Raw genomic sequence first — 20,343 nt, 5'->3', positions numbered from 1 at the left:
TTAATCGAAAAATTCCAGACCCGCTTTGCTCGTAAGCTTCAGCGCAATGTACGCAAACACCGCGACGGCAGGCTGCGGACTTTCAAAATTTAAAATTTTTTTTGTGTCGAAAAGCCGCGAAACTTTTGCGAAATTTTCAAAATTCGGTGGTGTTTTCTAGCATTTTTGTGTCATTTTTAGTTTTTTCGGAGCAAATTTCTCGTTTTTTCAGTGTTCGAAGCAATACATTTAAGTCAAAGTTAGCGAAATTCTGTAATAAAGTTATACAAATTTTTTGCAACCGAAAAATCTCAATTTTCCTGTTTTTTCGCATATCTTTTCTATTATAGATGGAGCAAATCGGAGCGGCACTCCAACAAACGCTCGAGCCGAACGCCGCGATTCGAAAACAGGGAGAGGATGCGTTGAGAACACTCCAAGCGACGCCCGGCTACATTATCCAGATTCTACAGCTGGTGGTGAACGAGGAACAACAAGTCGCGCCTCAAATTCGAATGGCAGCCGCTGTGGCGTTGAAAAATTTCGTGAAACGAAATTGGGTAAGGGAAAAGGCTATTCATGCTGGAAATAGCGGTTTTAGCTATTTTTCGAACCTAAAAATGGCATTTTTCTTCTTGAAATACCCGATTTTGGACATGAAAAAGCCAATTTTCGGCTCATAAGCTTCAGTTTTAGTCAGTTAAATCATAAACTTGAGATCTAGAAATGTCCAGTTTAGGTTTAAAATAACCAATTTTAGGCAAAAATTGTTATTTATGGACTTTGGAATACCAGATTTTCGACTCAGAATTGTCAATTATGGATGTAAAAAAAAAAGTTCAGATTTCAAAATGTTGAAAATATCGATTTCGAAGCTGGGCTTCTGGAACTTAAAGTGTCTATTTTTGGCTTTAAGATTTGCACATTTGAACCTAAAAAACAAGCTTTTTACCTCAAAAATAGGAGATTATTGACCTAATAACGATTTTGGAGCTGAAAAATGCGATTCCGGGGTCTCAAAATGCACTTTTCAACCTCAAAAAGGACATATCTAGGATTACAGATTACACTTTTTCGAGCTGAAAAATGCAAATTTGGAGCAATATCCATTTTACTTTGAAATTAGTTACATTGGAGCTGAAAATGAGCGTTCGTGCTCAAAAAATCGGCAATTTTAAGTCTACAAATGTCGCTTTTTGGAGAGAAAAAATGGGAATAGAAATGCTGTATTTAAGCGCAAATAACGCAATTTCGGCACTAAAAATATCTATTTCTGACTTCAAAATAAGCAATTTCTGACTAAAAATAGCCATTTTTCGACCTAAAAGATTTCTGAACTGAAAATGTCGTTTTTTGAGCTGAAATTGCCAATCTTTGACTCATTATTTTTTATTTTGGTCATTAAAATAATTTTTATCCTTTAAATAGCCGGTTTTCGACCTGAAAATGTCCAATTTGGGCCTTGAAATACCCGATTTTCGATTTAAAATTGTCAATTTCGGACCTGAAAATACCGATTTCAGACGTCAACATGACGAATTTTTGACCTAAAATCGCCATTTTCAGACCTGGAAAACCATTTTTTGGCCTGAAATTGTCATTTTCAAAATTCCAGGGCCCGGCACCAGAAGTAGAGATGAGCCAAGAGGATGAGGAGCAGTTCCGAAACATGCTGCTGGAAGCCATGTTCAACACAAAGGCTAACATTCAAGATATCCTCTCCAACGCTCTTTATCTCATTGCTCAACGCGATTTTCCGGAAAAATGGCCAGAATTAGTGCCGTATCTATCGAGATTTCTGTCCGGAGACGATCTCAATCATTTGATCGCCTCGTTGACGTCGATGGATCAGATTTTCCGGAAATTTCGATATTCGTCAAAGTCGACCGAGTTGTGGAGAGAGCTGTTGAAGTGCTTGCAAAGTGTAGGGCTTTTTTGAACTGAAGATTTTGATTTTTGGAGGGTTAAAAATGTCGATTTTTAGCTGAAAATGGGTATTCGGAGCTAAAAACGATCATGTTTGGAACTAAAAATGATGAATTTGGAGCTGAAGAGTGCAATTTCGAACCTAAAAATTGGCAATTTAGACCTTAAATGCCATTTTAATGCCAAAATTCGAAAGTTTCGGCCACGAAATTGAAGTCAAATTTGCAATTGAAAATATTTTTTTTTACTTCAAAATATGACATTTTCGGAGCTAACAATGCTCATTTTGGAACTAAAAGTGACGTGTTTGGAGCTGAAAAGTACAATTTCTGACCTCGAAATGGTCAACCTTGGACCTAAAATGCTATTTTGAATTCATAATTTTCGACCACGAAATTGCCAAATTTGCAACTAAAAAATTTTTTTTAATTCGAAATCGGACGTTTTTAGGACTAAAAATTGGCGTTTGAGTCCCTAAAAATGCCGTTTTTGATCTCAAAATGGCAATTTTTGAGCCTGAAAGTGCCTTTTTGGACATCAAAATTGACCATTTTTGAACTAAAAATACCTGGAAACTCGAAATGTTCGACCACGAAATTGCCAAATTCGCAACTAAAAATGTCATTGTTGACCTCAAAAAGGGGCATTTTGACACAGAAAATTTTTAATTTGAAACTGAAAAAAGTGCGATTTTTTAGTATTAAAATGCCATTTTGGACCTCAAAATTGAATATTTTCGAACTAAAAATATCTAATTTCGATCTCAAAAAAAAAGCGATTTCGGAACTAAAAATGTCGATTTTGGAGTCGAAAATTGAGATTTCGAGGTCTGGAAATGCTGTTTTTTCACCTCAATTTGGATAATTTTATAACTGAAAATGTTGACCGTTTGAGCTAAAAATGCGCATTCTAATCTCAAAGTAGACATATTTTAGACTAAAAATGTCGTTATTCGAAGCTGAAATTAGACGTTTCGATCTTAAAAATATCATTTCTGACCTCAAAATGTCTCGAGTTTGGTGCAGAAAATACGATTTTTGCTTCAAAGTAAGTGTTGTTTTAAGCTAAAACTCCTCTTTTCAGACCCAAGAACCGCTCACGATGCTCCTCGCAAAAATGATGGAAGTCGGACAGCAGAAGGATCAACTCGGCGACGAAATGATGTCGCAATGGCTGAAAGTGCTGAACTTGATCGCGAAAGTGTACCATTCGTTGTGCGTACAGGAGATTCCCGAGTATTTTGAGGTAAAAATGCTAACTTTGAAGCTATTTTATGATGAAAAAAAAAAGTAAGAATCGACATTCTTGTCATATGAAATTTATTTTTGAGCCATTTTTCAAGCTAAAGTGTCGATTTCGGAGCTTAAAAATGAGCATTTGGAAGCTGAAAATGTCATTTTTGACCTCGAAATGAGCAATTTTCAAACTGAAAATGTTGATTTCAAAGCCAGATTGTGCTGAAAAGGGCAAAAATGTCATTTTTTACCGCAATTACCAAGCCTAGACCTCTTAATTTCCCAAGATGTTTTGATCTGAAAACTCAATTTTTGTCATTTTTACCCAACCAAAGCATTTTTGTGATTTTTGGTGTTTAAAATGTTATTTTTGAAGCTAAAACTGAGCGTTTAGGTCTTAAAACCATCGATTTTTGAGCAGTTTTTTTCACCACAAACCCTAATCATCAAAACCTAAAACCCTCTAATTTTCCAGGACCACCTAAACGATTGGATGCCTCACTTCCTGCTCCTCGTCAGTATCGATGTCCCATCTCAAACTTCATCAGGAGGCGAACCAACAACGCTGGACGAGTTAAAACACGAAATTTGTGAGATTTTCGCGCTGTATTCGCAAAAATACGAAGAGGAAATCGCGAAATTCGTTCCCGACATCATCTCAGCCGTCTGGCATCTCTTGGAGAAAACCGGTCCAGACACCCGCTACGATACGATGGTTTGTGCTGCCCTGGAGTTCCTCTCAATGGTCTCACAACGACAATACTACGAGAGTCACTTCACTGGAGAAGGCGTTCTGAAGACGTTGGCTGAAAACGTTTGTGTCCAGAATCTCCTGCTACGACAGCAGGATATGGAGTTGTTTGAGGACGAACCACTGGATTATATGAAACGAGACATTGAGGGGACAGATGTGGGGACCAGAAGACGTGGAGCGATTGATTTGGCGAGAGGGCTTTGTAGAAGATTCGAGGATAAGATGCTTCCATGTCTCGGAGAGATTGCTCAGAACCTTCTAGCCAGTGGAGAATGGATCAAAGTCGATATTGCTTACTCTCTAATCACCGCTGTAGCTGTCAAGTCGGAAACTGCGAAGAATGGAGTGACGGCTACAAATCCGCTAGTAGATATCAACGACTTCTTCATTGGACACGTGGCAACGCATCTGAATTCCGACGTCAATCAGACGCCAATCCTAAAAGCTGACGCGCTAAAATTCGCAGTTACATTTAGAAAACAACTGGCTCCTGAGCATCTGATGACTGCAATCAAGGCATCCGACGCTCTTCTCTCCTCCGCCACCCCGATCCTTCATAAATATGCGGCCTACGCCATCGAGAGAATTCTGCTCTCCGACTCGCAAAATGCTCAAAAAGTGTTCTCGGCGCACAATCTCCCCGTCGCATCGATTCTTCAGAACCTCGTCGCCGCGTTCGACAAGGATCCGAAGGCACAGAACTCGCCGTATCTCATCAAGGCCGTTTTGAGAATTATTGTGATTCTGGACGATGAGACGATTCGACACGCCGACGCGATCGCCAAGAAGCTGGCGCAGTTGATCGAGAGTGCCACGAAGAATCCGGCCGATTCGGTGCATACGCACTTCTTGTTCGAGACCATTTGTGTGCTTGTGACCAAGGTTTGGCTTTTAGAAATTTAGAAATTTGAACCAGAAAAATCAAAAAACTCAAATCTAGGTTGGAATTGAAATTAAACCCAAATCTAGGTCCCTAAAAAATGACCTGAAAATTCAAATCTGGGCCAAAATCTTAAAATTGGAATTGAGGTCATTACCCAATTTTAGAATCTAAATCATGGCCTAAAAATGGAAATCCAGGTCATGACCTAAAATTTGAATCTAGGTCACGACAAAAAATCTAAATCTGGGTCATGACCTAAAAATTGAAATTCAGGTCATGACGTACAAGTTAAGATCTAGGTCATGACCAGAAACCCAAATTAGGTCATGATCTAAAGAACTGAAATTCTAGACTAATTTCAAAATCTCTACCCTGAAAATTGGAATTTACGCCATGATCTAAAAACCCAAATCTAGGCCATAGCAAAATTTCAAAATCTAAATCGTGGCCTAAATATCCAAATCTAGGGCAGGATCCTGAGTAAAGACCTGAAAATTCAAATCTGGGTCATGACCCAAATTCTAAAACAGTCAAAATCTTAAAATTGGAATTTAGGTCATGACCTAAAATTTGAAATTTGGTCATAATTTCACAATTGGAATTCAGGTCATAGCCTAAAAATTGTAAACTAGCTCATGGCCTAGATTTTTAAAATTGGGTCATGACCTAAAAATAAAATCTAGGTCATGGTCTGAAAAATTAAATCTAGGTCATGACCTAGATTTCGAAGATTAGGGCACTAATTTCAAAATCTAGGACAAACCCTGAAAATTGAAATTTAGGCCATGACCTAAAAACCCAAATCTAGGCCATGGCCCAATTTCAAAATCTAAGTCGTTGCCTAAATATCCAAATCTAGGTCGTGACCTAAAAGTCAAAATCTAGGTCATGACCTGAATACGAAAACTAGGTCAAAACCTGAAAATTGGAATTTAGCTCATGGCCTAAAAATAAAAACATGGTCATGACCCAAATTTGAGAAATAGGCCATGAGCTAAATATCCAAATCTAGGTCATGACGTAAAAATGAAAATCTAGGTCATCATGGGCTATTTTGAAACCTAGATCAAACCCCGAAAATTGGAATTTAGGTCATGACCTGAAAATCTAAATGCCCATGGTCCAAAAATCCAAAATCTAGGTCACGACCAATTTTTGAAATCTAGGTCATGACCTAAAAACCCAAATCTAGGTTATGAGATAGAATCCCAAAATTAGGTCATGACGTGAAAACCAATTGTTTCATTCCAGACACGAACAATCGGTGCCTCACTGGATGCCCAACTCCTCCCACTAATCGAAGTGATCTTCCGTGAAGATCTCGAAGATCTCATCCCCTACGCTCTCCAAATCACGGGGGTCCTCGTCTCATCGTGCATCGCCCGCAACGCATCCATCGATCAATTCGCCGCATTCCTCCCATTCCTGCTTTCCGAACGTCTTTGGGCTCGATCTGCGAACGTTCCAGCTGCTCTGTCAGTTCTCGAAGTTCTAATGTCGGTGAACGGGCAACAAGTGGTTGCTGGCAATTCGAACTTGATTCTGAATCATTTGACACGTCTTCTCAATTCCAAGACGTTGGATCAATACGGATTTCAGCTGGCTTCTGCGATTCTTCCATCGATTGAACACTTTGAGGGAGATGCTATGAAGCACTTGTTGACTTCAATGTTCAATAGAGTACAATCGTCAAAGACATCAAAGTTTATGAAACTTTTTGTGGTGTTCCTCTGTCGATTTACGATTATTCGAGGCGCTCAGGATCTTGTGAAGTCTTGTGAGAGCATGCAAACTGGAATGTTTGGATTGCTCATTGAGAAGGTTGTGTGTTTGGAGATGCCCGCGTTGAAGCACACGACGACGGCGACCGAGAAACGGATCATTGCCATTGGAATGGGAAATTTGTTGGCTGAAGCTACGCAGCAGTTGATGTAAGTTTTATGAAGCTTCTGAAGCTTCTAGAATCTTCAGAATCCAAAAAATCGAAAATTCCGGAATCGGAGATTCTTAGAATCGAAGAATCCTATGCACTCGAAGGTTCTACGAAGCTTCTATGGTGAGATCAGATCTCAGGGATCTTAAAAACCGAAATCTGATTCTACGGATCCGAAAATCCAAGATTCTAGAAATTCCAGAATCCGAAAACCTTAGAATCAAAAACCTAGAAACCCGAAAACCCCAAATTCACGAAGCTTCTAGGATTCTTAGAATCCAAAAATGCTAAAAATCGAAGATGATTTTGAGGATTTTAAAGGTGGGGGGACAGGAGACTTTCCGTAGTTTTTTTGTAGCTAGAGTATGCATTCTACCGTGACGGTGTACAACGCTTAATGTCACTCTGCGTACAGCTGTCGTCCTCGCCTTTATGTATGCAATCGGGCGTGCGCTTTCTCTTTGCCCGCGTGGCTCAGTCGGTAGCGGCGCCGCACCCTCAATCATCGCCCTCACAAGTTCAACTCCTCGAGAGGCATCTTTGAACGGAATTTCGAGAACAATATTTTTTTCATGTCCCCCCACCTTTAAAATCCTAATTATGATGAGATCAGATCCCAGAGATCTCAGCAACCGCAGTTTGATACTTAGGATCGGAGAATACAAGATTCTAAAATCCTAGAATCCAGAAATCCAGAAATCCAAGAAACCCAAAATTCTTCCAGCAACCACTACGGAATACTGACCCACGAGACTGCAATGCTTCTGGACGCGGCCGCTGCCTCCGATCGAGCCATCATGTCTCCAGAAGAGGAACAAGCGTCGATGTACAACGCTGAAGGAGAATTCGTCAACCCATTCTGCCGACTCTCCTACGCCCCGAAACCCAAACCAATCGCCGATCAAATCACGAATCACAAGGCCTATTTTGCCCAGGCCGCGCTGGTCCGTGGACCTGGCAACGTGCCAGACACCTTGAAAACTGTGCCGCCCGAGATTGCTTCCTACTTGAGATCGCTTCATAATGTCTAATTATCCCCCTGCTTCTTTTTTTTCCTCCTAATCATCTCATTCACCCTCTTTCACCTTTTTTGTTCTAATTTTTCCACACTGTTGAATTTTACATTTTTTTTTGAATTTCAATTTACCCCGCTGAAAATTTCACCCCCATTCATCTCCGATTAGTATACGGTTGTTGAAGCCCCGCTTCTTCCATTTCTCTCCTCCTTCGCCCCGTTCAATTTTGTGTTCTTTTCTACAACTCTCTGCCCCAGTTCATCTCATCAGTCATCATCTAATTTTCCGTTTTGAGTAAAATCTGAATTTTCCCAGAAAAGACACCATGGCGCAAAATTGCACACGGCTACAGTAAACAATGGGATAATTGCATAGGATTCAGATGTCACAGCAGGACCTTTGGGAACCTTTAGGCTCCGCCCACTTTTTTGATCATCAAATCGCGTGGTTTTTCTTGGTCTTTCAATGATTTTTAGTGCAAAATACGTCGGCCCGTTGTTCTCTAAATGCACTTTTCGTATTGGATAGACGAAAAAAATACGGGCGCCTGTCGTCCCTGTCTCGCATGGCTGCGTTTCTTTTTTCTGGTTTTTACTGGTCACTTGAGGAGGAAAATGTGGATTTCTAGCCAAAATTTGAGAAAAATATGTGAAACTGAATTTTTCGAATTTTTAGGCCAAAAAAATGGAAATTTTCGAACATTTTCCTAGAATTCCGTATTTTCTATCGATGTTTCTTCAAAATGATGCATTTTTAACTAAGAAAACCCCAAAACTCCCTGAAAAATAATCAATTTTCGATTTTCCCCGAAAAAACCTGAAAATTCTTGGTTTTAGGAGAAAAATCACATAATTCACTGCTTCTTCGCTATTTTAATATCTCAATTATCGATTTCTCGCGAAATTTTTCGTCTGAAAATCTGAAAATTCCAGATTTTTCGCCCAAAAAAGGCAAAACTTTGAAAAATTCACGCCTCCGAAATTAGGCCGCCCAGAAAAATGTGCGCCGCTTGCAAAAACCTGGCTCCTCGCATTTTGGAGGGAGATTTGAATTTGGATATTGGTTTTTTTTTCAGAATTCAATCGACTTCGCTCTTTCAGATCTTCTTTTTGAGTCAAATGTGCATTCCTCATCAAATTAGTTATCTGATAACACAATACACACAACCCCTCACGGGTTCTATAACTATAGTCGGGTTGTCTGAAAATGAAAAAAAAATGAAGAGGAAGAAGAAGAAGCAGCCATCTGTAAACAACCCCTTGGTTTTTATTTCTCGCTTTTCCTTTCCCTCCCATTTCTCTGCGTCTCTCCTCCTTGATCATTGTCTCCAGTGTCTCTCGGAAGGCAAGGGAAAAAATTTGAATAGGCTAGTGTGTTGCCCCCCGTCGGTTGCCCGGGAATTAGCTCGCCGCAATTTCGAAAAAAAACATTTCATCCATTTTTGCCATTTTTGTGTCGCCCATCTCTTTTGCCCATTTCCCACCCCCCCCCCCCCCCCGGTGAAACACATTTTTTTGTAAAACATCACACTGATTTCGTAACTATCACTATCTCTTTTCGCATTTCTGTCAATTTCCTAGTGATGAATCACCTGACAAAACCAGTAAAATTGACATGAAAATCACGTGATTGTCGAAATTCAACTTTCGCGCCAACTGATTTCAAATGACGCAGCAAGTGCGCTCCAATGCAGCAAAGCAGAAAAAAGTGCACTCGCCGCAAATTTTCGGCCCAAAATTTCATTTTTTCGACCTATTTTCCAAGTTTTTAGCTGAAATTTTTTTATTGATTAGCTGATAAAATGATAAAGAATTGATTTTGAATAAGAAATATCAAAATTTCGAGGCGTTTTGTGCTGAAAAATCCGATTTTTTGGAAATTTTTTGAAAAGTTTCGCAACATTTTTTTCCCTTTTTGCTTCGGTTTTCGCTGGAATTTCCGATTTTTACGAGAATTTTGTGGCCTAAAGCTAATCCGCGACAATTTGACAGAAGTTTTAGACACAATTTTCCAGTTCTTGAGCGCCTTTCACGTGATACAGTTGTTTACCCGCCTCTAAACATGTATGTTTCGTTTAGAAGGTTCTCGACCTACTGTACCGGGAAAAAGCGCAAAAAATTCAATTTCCGCTCGATATTTCCGTTTTCGCGTTTCCTCTTCTTCGTCTTCAAACCCCCTTTCTATTTCCTTCATTCTTCCAGGGTTCTCAACAATGGACGTCAATCAATTCGCTGAACTTATCCAAAGACTCCAATCGTCAGACAACGAGATCCGTAAAAAAGCCGAAGAACAGTATGAACAGATTGACGGTTCCGCCAAAGTAGCTCTTCTTTTCGAGTGTTATAATCATTTCGCACAAGCCAATGATGTAAGTTCCCGTCCCTTTCCCCCCAGAGAAATCTCACTGTTAAAGGCGCTAAATTTCCAGATCAGATCCACAGTGCTGGTTTTCCTGCGACGAGTTTTGTCTAGAGACTGGGATGCAATTTGGGACAGTTTGAACGATGAGAACAAACAGAGAATTCTTGCCAAGGTTCTTGAGATGATAGTCCACGAGAGCGACATCTCAATCAAGAAGAAGATTGCCGATTTGATCTCTGAAATCGCTTCCAATCTTATCGATGACTCTGGAGAAATGTCGTGGCAAGGAGTGCTGGAATTGATGGATCATTGCTTGAAAAGCGATGATCTTACCGCCAACTACATCGCTCTTTTGATCCTCCGCGGATGTCCAATAATCTTCGGAAACCGTACCGCCCACTTCCTCCCAGCCCTCAAGACCGTCTTGGAGAAGTGCATGGCCACACCAGATTTGCAAATCAAGTCCACCGCTGTTCGTGCAGCTGTCGCTTTCGCTGTTGATAACGACGAGGAGAAGGATGTGATCCGACTCATGACCGCATTGGTCCCAAATGTTCTCCAAGTCTGCAATGAGACCAGCGACGAGGATGATGCCGATGGTGCTCTTGGAGAGTTCGCCGAGTTGGCTTCTGCTCTTCCAAAGTGCTTGAACAGTCATATGAATCAAGTTCTCAGCGTTTGCCTCGCTGTAAGTTGTTTTTATAGCAAAAAATGGTTGTAATGGGAAAATCTATTCAGCTCGCCGGAAACAAGGACAAGAACGAGATGGCTCGCCAAAACGCCATCGAGGTCATCTGCTCCTACATGGAGTCTGCACCAAAGGGACTGAAGAAGTACGCTCCAGGAGCTCTTTCACCAATTCTCGAGACTCTTCTCTCCTGCATGACCGAGTTGGATGATGAAGTTCTCAACGAGTGGCTCAACGAGATTGAGGAAGAAGATGATTATGAAGACGTTCCAATCATCGCCGAGTCTGCCATCGACCGTGTCGCTTGCTGTATCAACGGAAAAGTCATGCTTCCAGCTTTCTTGCCACTCGTCGAGAAGCTTCTCTCCAACGATGACTGGAAAATGAAGCACGCCGCTCTTCGCGCTTTCTCCGCCGTCGGAGAAGGATGCCAACGTTCCATGGAGCCACATATAGAGCAAATCATGGTCCACATCACCAAGTACGTCAACGACGCTCATCCAAGAGTCCAATACGCTGCTTGCAACGCCATCGGACAGATGTCTTCTGATTTCGCTCCAACTCTTCAAAAGAAGTGCCACGCCGCCGTGATTCCAGCTCTTCTGGAGTCTCTTGATAGAACTGATGTTCCACGCGTCTGCGCTCATGCCGCTTCTGCTCTCGTCAACTTCGCCGAGGAGTGCCCAAAGAGCATCATCGGACAATACCTTCCATACATTCTGCAGAAGCTCGAGAACGTTCTCTCCGCTGTCTTCAACCGTTTGGCTGATAAGAGATATCAAGTTGTCGTTGAGAACATCGTCACCGCCATCGCCTCTGTTGCCGAAGCCGCTGAGGAGCTCTTCAAGGAGCATCACGCTCGTCTCATTCCAAATCTCGTTCACATACTTCAAAACGTCGGAGAGCTCAAGGAATTGAGAGGAAAGACTATCGAATGCATCTCGCTCATCGGATACGCCGTCGGAAAGGAGCACTTCCACTCGACCGCTATCGATATCTTGAACCTTCTCGGAGACGGAATGAAGGATTTGGCTATCGACGATCCACAATACAGCTACATGATCAGCTCATGGACTCGTTTCTGTTCGATCCTCGGATCTGACTTCGCCCCATTCCTTCCAGTCGTCATGGAGCCAGTTCTTCGTGCCGCTCGTTACCGCCCAGACTTCAACATCTTCAATAGTGAGTTTCCTGATCAACTGCATCCCTAATATCTAACCCCTGATTTTTCCAGACGAAGACATTCAAGAAACCGAAGAAGGCGTCGAGTACCACGGAATCGGAGGTGAGAAGACCGTCGGAATCCGTACTAGTGGACTCGAGGAGAAGGCTACCGCCTGTGACATGCTTGTCGCATTCGCTAAGGAAATGAAGGAGGCTTTCATGCCATACGTTCTCGACGTCTACGAGTTGGCTATCAAGAATTTGGACTTTGGACTTCATGATGGTGTTCGTACCGCTTCTGCTGAGATCATGCCATTCCTTTTAGTCTGTGTCGAGAAGCAAGGCATGGAAGATAAGCGTCGCTTGTGGTGCGAGTTCTTGAAGGCGTTGACCACTGCTATGGAGGAGGAAGACGATGTTGAGATCTTGGCTTCGTTCATGAGCGCCATCGGATCTTGCATTGAGGTTATGAAGACGGAAGGCGTCGCTCCAGAAGAGGTCAAGCTCATCATCTCGGTTCTTCTCAAGCAACTTGAAAACTACGGAAAAAGAATGAGCGATCGTCCAGCTGAAGATGAGGATGACGATGATGCTGAAGCCAAGGAGGAGCTCGATTACTTCATGGAATTGGAGGCATCGTGTCTTGGAGCCATCTCCGACTTGACTCACTCTCTTATGAAAGAGTTCAAGGGAGACATCTTCGAGGGAATGATCAACGTTTTCGATTGCGCTATTCAACTCATCGAGGGATCCAAACAATACTTCGAGAGACAATGGGGAATGTGCTTGCTCGATGACGCCATAGAGTTCGGTGTCGGACACTTGCCAACTCGCTTCCCGAAATTGATTCCAATAATGTACAAGTTGTTGGGTGACGAGTATCCAGAAGTTCGACAAGCTGCTAGCTACGGATTCGGAGTCATGGCTATCAGATATCATCAGGTCGCCGATTACAAGAACGAGATTCTCAGCTGCTTGGAGCCACTCGCCGCTATGATTCAAAGAGAAGACGCTCGCGCCACCGAGGAGAGCACCGTCGCCACCGAAAACGCTATTTCTGCTTTCTCGAAGATCATTGCCAATGTGCCACTTCCACAAGAGGCATACGGAAAGGTATAAAAATTGGATTTTTCAATATTTTCATTGAAATTTGAGTTTTCAGGTCGTCGAAATGTTCTTGAGCTGGCTGCCAACATATTCTGACACAGAAGAGAGTCCATACATCTACGCAGCGTTGGCCGAATTGTTTGACAAACAAGATCCAGCTCTGTTCGGACATGAAAATCAGAATTTGCCAAGAATCTTCCTTGTCTGTAAGTGAAAATTTCAAGCCACGTGGCAAAGTTTTAGGCAAACCATATAATAGCTCAAAATTTTCCCTCCTTGCTCATCTATACTTTTCCAGGCTTGCTCTCGATCGCCAACGAGGCCTTCAACGACGACGAGCACGGTCAGCACACGAAGCGCAGAATCGAGCAGATTCTCAAGACCATCTACGCATCGTTCCCACAGTTCGCTCAACAGGACGGCGTCGACGAGCACCTTCAAGGCGTTCTTCAAAGAGTTCTCAGTGGACAATAATTTTGTTTAACACACACAAATTTAACATTCAATTCTGTTACTTTTTTTAAATTCTGAGAACCACCCGTCCCCACTTGTTGTCACTGTTTTTTGCTTGTTGTCGCCTTCATCTTCTCTCTCTCTCCCACCACTTCACCACCACATCATCAGTTCTTTTTCTTCCCCCAAAAATTATGTTTCTTTCTATCTTCGGTTTAATTTTCTCATTTATTTAAAATTTTATTTTAAATAATGATTCGTTTTGTTGTGTTGATATTGTCATTATGTTTCAAAATCCCGTTAGTTGTTAAGCCTGAAAGTAATTTCAAACCCTCACCCAACACCTCAAAATCTGTACCCCCATTAGTTTACATTTTTTATAATGTCCCTATATCCAAAAATCGACCCAAACACCTCTTCTTCCCTCAATTCATTTGCTCTCTATCAATGCTGTATGTTCTTCGGACGCGTCCCCCCATCCCATCCCACACACCCAATAAAGAGAACTACTGAGTAATTTTGGTTTTTCTCAATGGAGCGCGCTTTCTAAACACATACACACGCACTGTACCCTTCCTTATCGCAAATTGCTGGAGGGGGGTTACAAATTGTCTTCTCTTTTTTCTTATCGGGAAGACGAAAAGTGTCACTAAATTTGACATTTTCGCTGGCCTAAATTTCTAACTTTCTATCAATTATTCTCTGATTTCTGGTGCTCTTCAAAATGACACCAGAATCAGAACCATCGAGGTGAGAGAGGAAGATGCGAAAAATCAATAATTAGTAGTTTTTTTTTAATTTCAAGAAAAATTGATGAAAATTGAGCCAAAAAAAGAAATGAGAATGCAATCGTGCTCTAATGAGAAACTGAAAATTTTAGTTTTGGAGCGAAATTTGAGGTTTGAATACAAAATAATCCACGGGGCGAATTTCTTTTCAGGTTTTCAGATGAGATTTGAAGGGTTTTCGGTGCCATAGAAAATGCGCTCTTAAGATTTTTTGAAATTTGATTTTGAGCGCGAAGTTTGAATTTTCAAAAATTTAGAAGAATTTTTGCGAAATTTCTGATCAAAAAGTAGAAAATTTATTCATGAATTCAGATAAAAAAACAAAAACAAGGAAGTTTTCCAAAAAAAAAATTGCAGAAAGAAAAAACAAAAAACTGGAAAAAATTGCAAAATTGAGCTCAAAAATCACAAAAAAACATACAAAATTTATACAATCTGAAAGAGAAAAAACTGGATTTTTCTGGAAAAAATTATAAAAATTTAAAAAAAACGAAAAAAAAATTTTTTTCGAAAATTTCAATTTTTTTTAAAATTTCAGCAAAATTCTGGAATTTTTTTTAATTCGCTATAAAGTTTTCAAATTTTATGAGAATTTTTGAAAAAATTTTTTCGGATTTTTCAAAAATTTAAAAAAATCTGAAATTTCAGAATTTATTATTTTCAGCAGCAACGCTTACTATAATACATTTCCACCTGGAACAGATGAGGAAAATTTGCCACCAGAATATGGTCCATTTGATGAGGTCGAGCCGCTGATTGAGCCAGAAAAACCAATGAAAATTCGAACTTTGGTGACTGCCGTCGGGCTTACTGTACTCGTTTTCACATTGCTCATTTCGACTGTGGCATTTGCTTCACTCTATTTTCATTTACTCATGCAGGTGGGGGTGTTTTCTTTTGGGAATAAATATGTTTCTCAGTTTGGACCACTTTTACCTTACTTCAACTTTGAGCTCAATTATCTGGGTTACTGTAAGAGATATCAAAAGTAATCAACTGATAAAATGTTGGTGATATTATGATAAACATTTTATCAGTTGAGCAATTTTTGATATTTTTTCACAGGAACCGAGATAATTGAACTTGAAGTGAACACGTCTGAGCGACGCGGTCGGCCCTGTACTTGCACACTTTGAGTCTATATATCTAAGTTCCTAGGTGAGATATCAAAAAGTGGTCAACTGATAAAATGTTTATCATAATACCAATAATATTTTATTAGTTGGCCACTTTTTTATATTTTTCATAGCAGCCAAGATAATTGGGTTCATAGTGTACGCTGCTATTGGGCTACGCGGTCGGCGCGATTGGCGCCCACTTGGAGCCTAATTATCTCAGTTCCTAGGAAAGACATCAAAAATCTGTTAACTAATAAAATGTTTATCATAATATCAGTAACATTTTATCAGTTGACAAAATTTTAATATCTTTCACAGGAACCGAGATAATAGAGTTTGAAGTGAACACGTCTGAGCGAAGCGGTCGGCCCTATATTTGAGGCCATTTATATCTCGATTCCTATGGGAAATATGAAAAAGTGGTCAACTGATAAAATTTTCATCATAATATTATCAACATTTATCTGTTGACAATTTTTTGACATATCTTATAGGAGCCGAGATAATTGAGCTCAATGTGTGCGCTGCTAGTGGTCTACTCGGTCGGCGCTGTTGGTTGCGCCACCACTATTTGGAGTTTGATTATCTCAGTTCCTAGGAGAGATATCAAAAAGTGGTCAACTGATAAAATGTTTATCGTAACATTATTGATATTTAATTAGTTGACAAATTTTTGACATCTCTTATAGGAGCGGAGAAAATTGAGCTCAAAGTTAGAAGCTTAAATAGAAGCCCACCACTTCCGTTCACTTTGAGATGAATTATCTCAGTTCCTAGGATAGATGTCAAAAAGTGGTCACTGATAAAATACTTTCAATATTATGATAAGCATTTTATCAGTTGACAAAATTTTGATAGATTTTATAGGAACCGAGATAATTAAGCTTAAAATAGACGGTTTGAAGGGGCTTCTATTACCCAAACTCTTCGAAAATTTAAAGGATTTGTTGGAAATGTTCTCGTTGCAACATCTGACTTCTTCAAGTGTTTCTGAAGTTGAGAATTTCAGAAATTTCAGAAATGTTCTATAAACTTGAATGTTTGAGATTTAGATCTTCATTTTTTTCATATTTCAGGAATTCTGAAATTCCAGACCTCTAGAAATTTTCTAAAATTCCCGGAAATATTCCAGAACACTTCCCGTCTTCCTCGTTGGCCGGGACCATCAATTTCTCCATTGGGAAAGTACTCAAAAGCAGCCGTTGCCGCTGACAATGAAATTTGCTCAGAAATCGGTCGCAATATTTTATTACGGGGTGGAAACGCCGTGATTCAGCGATCGCTTCACTTTTTTGTATCGGTGTCATGGATACACATTCATCTGGACTTGGTGGTGGACACTTCATGACCATTTATAATGCGTAAGTGGAGTTCTAGCTTTGTACTCCTCTCGGACAAGTTACTGGGGCAAAATTGAATTTTTTGATTTTTTTTTGAATTTTTCAAATGATACGAAAATACTTAGAACTGATCCGATTTTGCTGAAATTTTCAGAAATTACTAAACTAAACAAGAACTTAATTTTTGCAGTTGACAACTTTTTTGTGGCTTCCCTCGTTTTTGAGATTTGCTCCTTTAAAGATGCATGGCACCCTGCGAGCGCGCACTAACTTTAAAGGAGCATATCTCAAAAATGGGCGGAGCTACAAATAAGTTGTCAACTAGAAAAATGAAGCTCTAGTTTTGTTTAGTTTACTCTTAAAATTTCAGAAAATTGGATCAATTCTAAGCAGTTTTGTATCCTTTGAAAACTTGACAGAAGACATGAAAATTTAAATTTCTCCTAGCAACTTGTCCAAGAGGAGTACAAAACTGAAAAACGACTTTTTCCAAGTTTCAAGTCCTGAATATATCCTGGAACTTTCTAAAATTCTAAAATTCGAATTTTCAAATTTCTCAGAACCACTAAAGAATGTACAGTAATCGACGCTCGAGAGATTGCTCCGTTGGCAGCGACAGAGGAGATGTACCGTAATAAATGGAACGAATCGAGAATCGGATGGAAAGCGATTGCAGTGCCTGGAGAACTACACGGTCTATGGACCGAATTTGAAAAGTTTGGAAGCGGAAAAATCGAATGGAGACATTTATTGAAACCGACCATTGATTTGTTGAATGAGGGTGGGTTTTATGGAATTTTGAAATTTCAAAAAAAATAAATTTCCAGAAATCAGAAATTCTAAAAATTCGAAACCATCCTTAAAAAAACTCAAAAAATCTGAACTTTTTAAATTCACTTCGAGAATTTCGAAATTTTCAGATTTTAAATTTTTTTAAAGTTTAAATTCAAATCGAATTTGAGTATTTGAATTCACAAAAAATCAAGCAAAATTTTTGAATTTCCGCTTTCCACTTGTCCGAGAGGAGTACAAAACTGAAAGTTGGATTTTTCGAATATCAAGTATTTTCTGGAATTTTCTGAACACTTTTTTTTCAAAATTTCCATTTTTTTTTGACTTCCCGCGTTTTTGAGATATGCGCCTTTAAAGATTGCTTGTTTTCGCCTTGTGAGTGCGTGCACCAACTTTAAAGGCGCATATCTCGAAAACGCAGAAAAACACCAAAAAGTTGTCAACTAGAAAAATGAAGCTATTGTTTTGTTTAGTAACCTCTAAAAATTTTAGCAAAATCGGAAAAGTTCTAGGCACTTTTTTTCCGCTTTGAAAAGTACCGAAATTCAAATTTCTCCCAGTAACTTGTCCACGAGGAGTACAAAGTAGAAAATTGTGCCGAAAAACCGTTTGCATTTTGCTAAAACTGTCAGACTATATTAAATAGAACTAGAGCTTCATTTTTGTAGTTGACAACTTTTTTGTAGCTTTCTTCGTTTTTGAGATATGCGCCTTTAAAATTGAGATATGTGCCGCTTGCTGGATCCATGTGAGCGCGTGCACCAACTTCAAAGGCGCATATCGGAAAAACGGAAGAAGCTACAAAAAAGTTATCAGCTACAAAAATGAAGATAGTGTTTCGTTTAGTAACCTCTACAAATTTTAGCAAAATCCGAAAAGTTCTAGGCACTTTTTTTCCTTTTGAAAAGTACCAAAATTCAAATTTCCTCCAGTAACTTTTCCACGAGGAGTACAAAACTAGAAATTAGTTTTTTTCGAATTTTGAGTATTTTCTGGAATTTCTAAAGATTTTTTTGTTTTGCGACTTCCCGCGTTTTCGATATATGCGACTTTAAAGATAGCTTGTTTCGCCTTGTGAGCGCACCAACTTTAAAGGCGCATATCTCGAAAACGCGGAAAACTACCAAAAAGTTGTCAACTACAAAACTGAAGCTCTAGTTTTGCTTAGTAATCGCTAAAAATTTCAGCAAAATCGGAAAAGTTTTAGGCACTTTTGTGCGCATTTGAACAGTGGCAGAATTCAAATTTCCCTTAGTAACTTTTCCACGAGGAATACAAAACTAGAAATTTGATTCTCTGTGTCTAAATCATTCAAAATTTTGAAAATCAAAAAAACGTAAAAATTTCAAAGCCTTTGAAAATCCAAAAAAGCTCAAATCCTCCGAATTTCCAGGCTACCCAACCTCCCACGCCCTGGCCAAAGCCCTCAACCAAAACTCTGCTCAAATCCACTCCGAACCAACTATGAAAAACTTTATAAATCCCGAAACAGGCGCCGTTTTCCAACCGGGAGAACAAATTAAAACTAGAAAGAATCTTCTGGAAACGCTGAAGTTCTTAGCGAATTCCACAAATCCAATTCGAGATTTTTACGAAGGAGCGATCGCTGAGAAGCTGGTTAAGGAGTTTGAACAAAACGGAGGAATTTTAAAAGCAGAAGATTTCAAAAACTATCGATCAATAGTCCATGACTCCAAAAATGTGATCTATACAAAGCTGAAAAATGGGCGGGGCGTTTGTGGACCACCACCTCCTTCGGGCTCCGCAGTGGCTCAGGCGATTCTAAATATAATGGATGGTTTTGAATACAATTTGAAGTCATTCACAGACATTGCCACTCTATACCATCACTTTTTGGAATCCAGCAAATTCAGCTACGCTGCGAGAAGTTGGTTGGGAGACCCGAATTTTGTGTCAAATGCCACAGAAATCGCCAGGAATATAACATCGAAAGAGTGGGCGGATTGGGTTAGGTCCAAGATTACAGAAGTGACACATCCCGATGATTATTATGGAGGATCGTTTGAAGCACCACCACAGGATCATGGGACCACACATGTCTCGATTATTGACGCACAAGGAAATGCTGTCTCGGTGACATCGACTATTAATTTGTAGTAAGTGCAAGGCTCTGCCCACTTTTCGATCATTTAGAAACCAAAAAAAAAACCAATTTTGAACTTTGTACTCCTCTTGGACAAGTGGGAACATGGAAGAACAATCGAAAAATTAAAAAAAATAATTTCTGAAAATTGAGAATCTAGAAATTCGAAACGATTTCAAAATTGCGAAAAATCCCTAATAATTCCAAAAAAATGCAGAAAATTTGAAACTTCGAAATTTCCCAAATTCGACATTTTCAAGACATTTCAAAAGTTCCAAAAAGGGTTAAATTTCGAAAATCAGAAGACCTCAAAAAATTTTAGAAAGTTCTAGAAAACGATCAGGGATCGAGAAAATCTAACTTTCAGTTTTGTACTCCTCTCGGACAAGTAGCTAAGAGAAATTCAAATTTTTTTGTTTCTTCTTTAATGTTCATGGGATACAAAAGTGCTTAGAACTGATCAAATTTTACAGAAAATTTCAGAAATTATTAAACAAAAAAAGAGCTTCATTTTTGTATCTCACTAGTTGTTTGTTAGCCTGATCCAGTGTTCCGAACTAAATTATAATCCACCTCCTCAATCGGACCGATCCCTATGCCTCGCTGACCGCTGAGAACACTGCGAAAAAGGGAAATGTAAACAGACATGAGCAGTGATGTATTACCAGAGGTTTACCAGGTTTACTGAAGCGATTTTAAAGC

General features: G+C 39.7%; 3 protein-coding genes across 3 annotated transcripts in view; all 3 read left to right on the top strand.

The window, feature by feature from the left end:
- Positions 1-329: 329 nt before the first annotated feature.
- Cbr-xpo-2 lies at positions 330-7,741 on the top strand (the record flags this gene model as incomplete). The annotated part of the gene is made up of 6 exons (XM_045241498.1): positions 330-560; positions 1,595-1,903; positions 2,989-3,150; positions 3,616-4,776; positions 6,029-6,708; positions 7,435-7,741. 6 exons carry the CDS (start codon positions 330-332, stop codon positions 7,739-7,741), a joined length of 2,850 nt encoding a protein of 949 aa, XP_045097465.1.
- A 2,197-nt stretch (positions 7,742-9,938) lies between these two features.
- Positions 9,939-13,520, top strand: Cbr-imb-3 (the record flags this gene model as incomplete). Its single annotated transcript, XM_045241492.1, has 5 exons — positions 9,939-10,775; positions 10,826-11,957; positions 12,010-13,052; positions 13,102-13,252; positions 13,345-13,520. The coding sequence occupies 5 exons, from the start codon at positions 9,939-9,941 to the stop codon at positions 13,518-13,520; spliced, it is 3,339 nt and encodes a 1,112-aa protein (XP_045097464.1).
- A 792-nt stretch (positions 13,521-14,312) lies between these two features.
- CBG22061 overlaps positions 14,313-20,343 on the top strand; it is a gene marked incomplete at both ends in the record, with an annotated part of 7,504 nt that continues 1,473 nt past the window's right edge. Inside the window, 6 exons of the mRNA XM_045241487.1 lie at positions 14,313-14,398; positions 14,952-15,168; positions 16,538-16,640; positions 16,682-16,766; positions 17,306-17,526; positions 18,931-19,654. Coding sequence (XP_045097463.1) covers positions 14,313-14,398; positions 14,952-15,168; positions 16,538-16,640; positions 16,682-16,766; positions 17,306-17,526; positions 18,931-19,654 — 1,436 coding nt within the window. The remainder of the gene's footprint in view (positions 14,399-14,951; positions 15,169-16,537; positions 16,641-16,681; positions 16,767-17,305; positions 17,527-18,930; positions 19,655-20,343) is intronic.

Source organism: Caenorhabditis briggsae, assembly GCF_000004555.2.
Source record: "Caenorhabditis briggsae complete genome, chrI, whole genome shotgun sequence".
In the NCBI taxonomy this organism is placed as follows: Eukaryota; Metazoa; Nematoda; class Chromadorea; order Rhabditida; family Rhabditidae; genus Caenorhabditis; species Caenorhabditis briggsae.
Note: the sequence above shows the minus strand (reverse complement) of the source record. Positions and strands in the feature narration are given on the sequence as shown.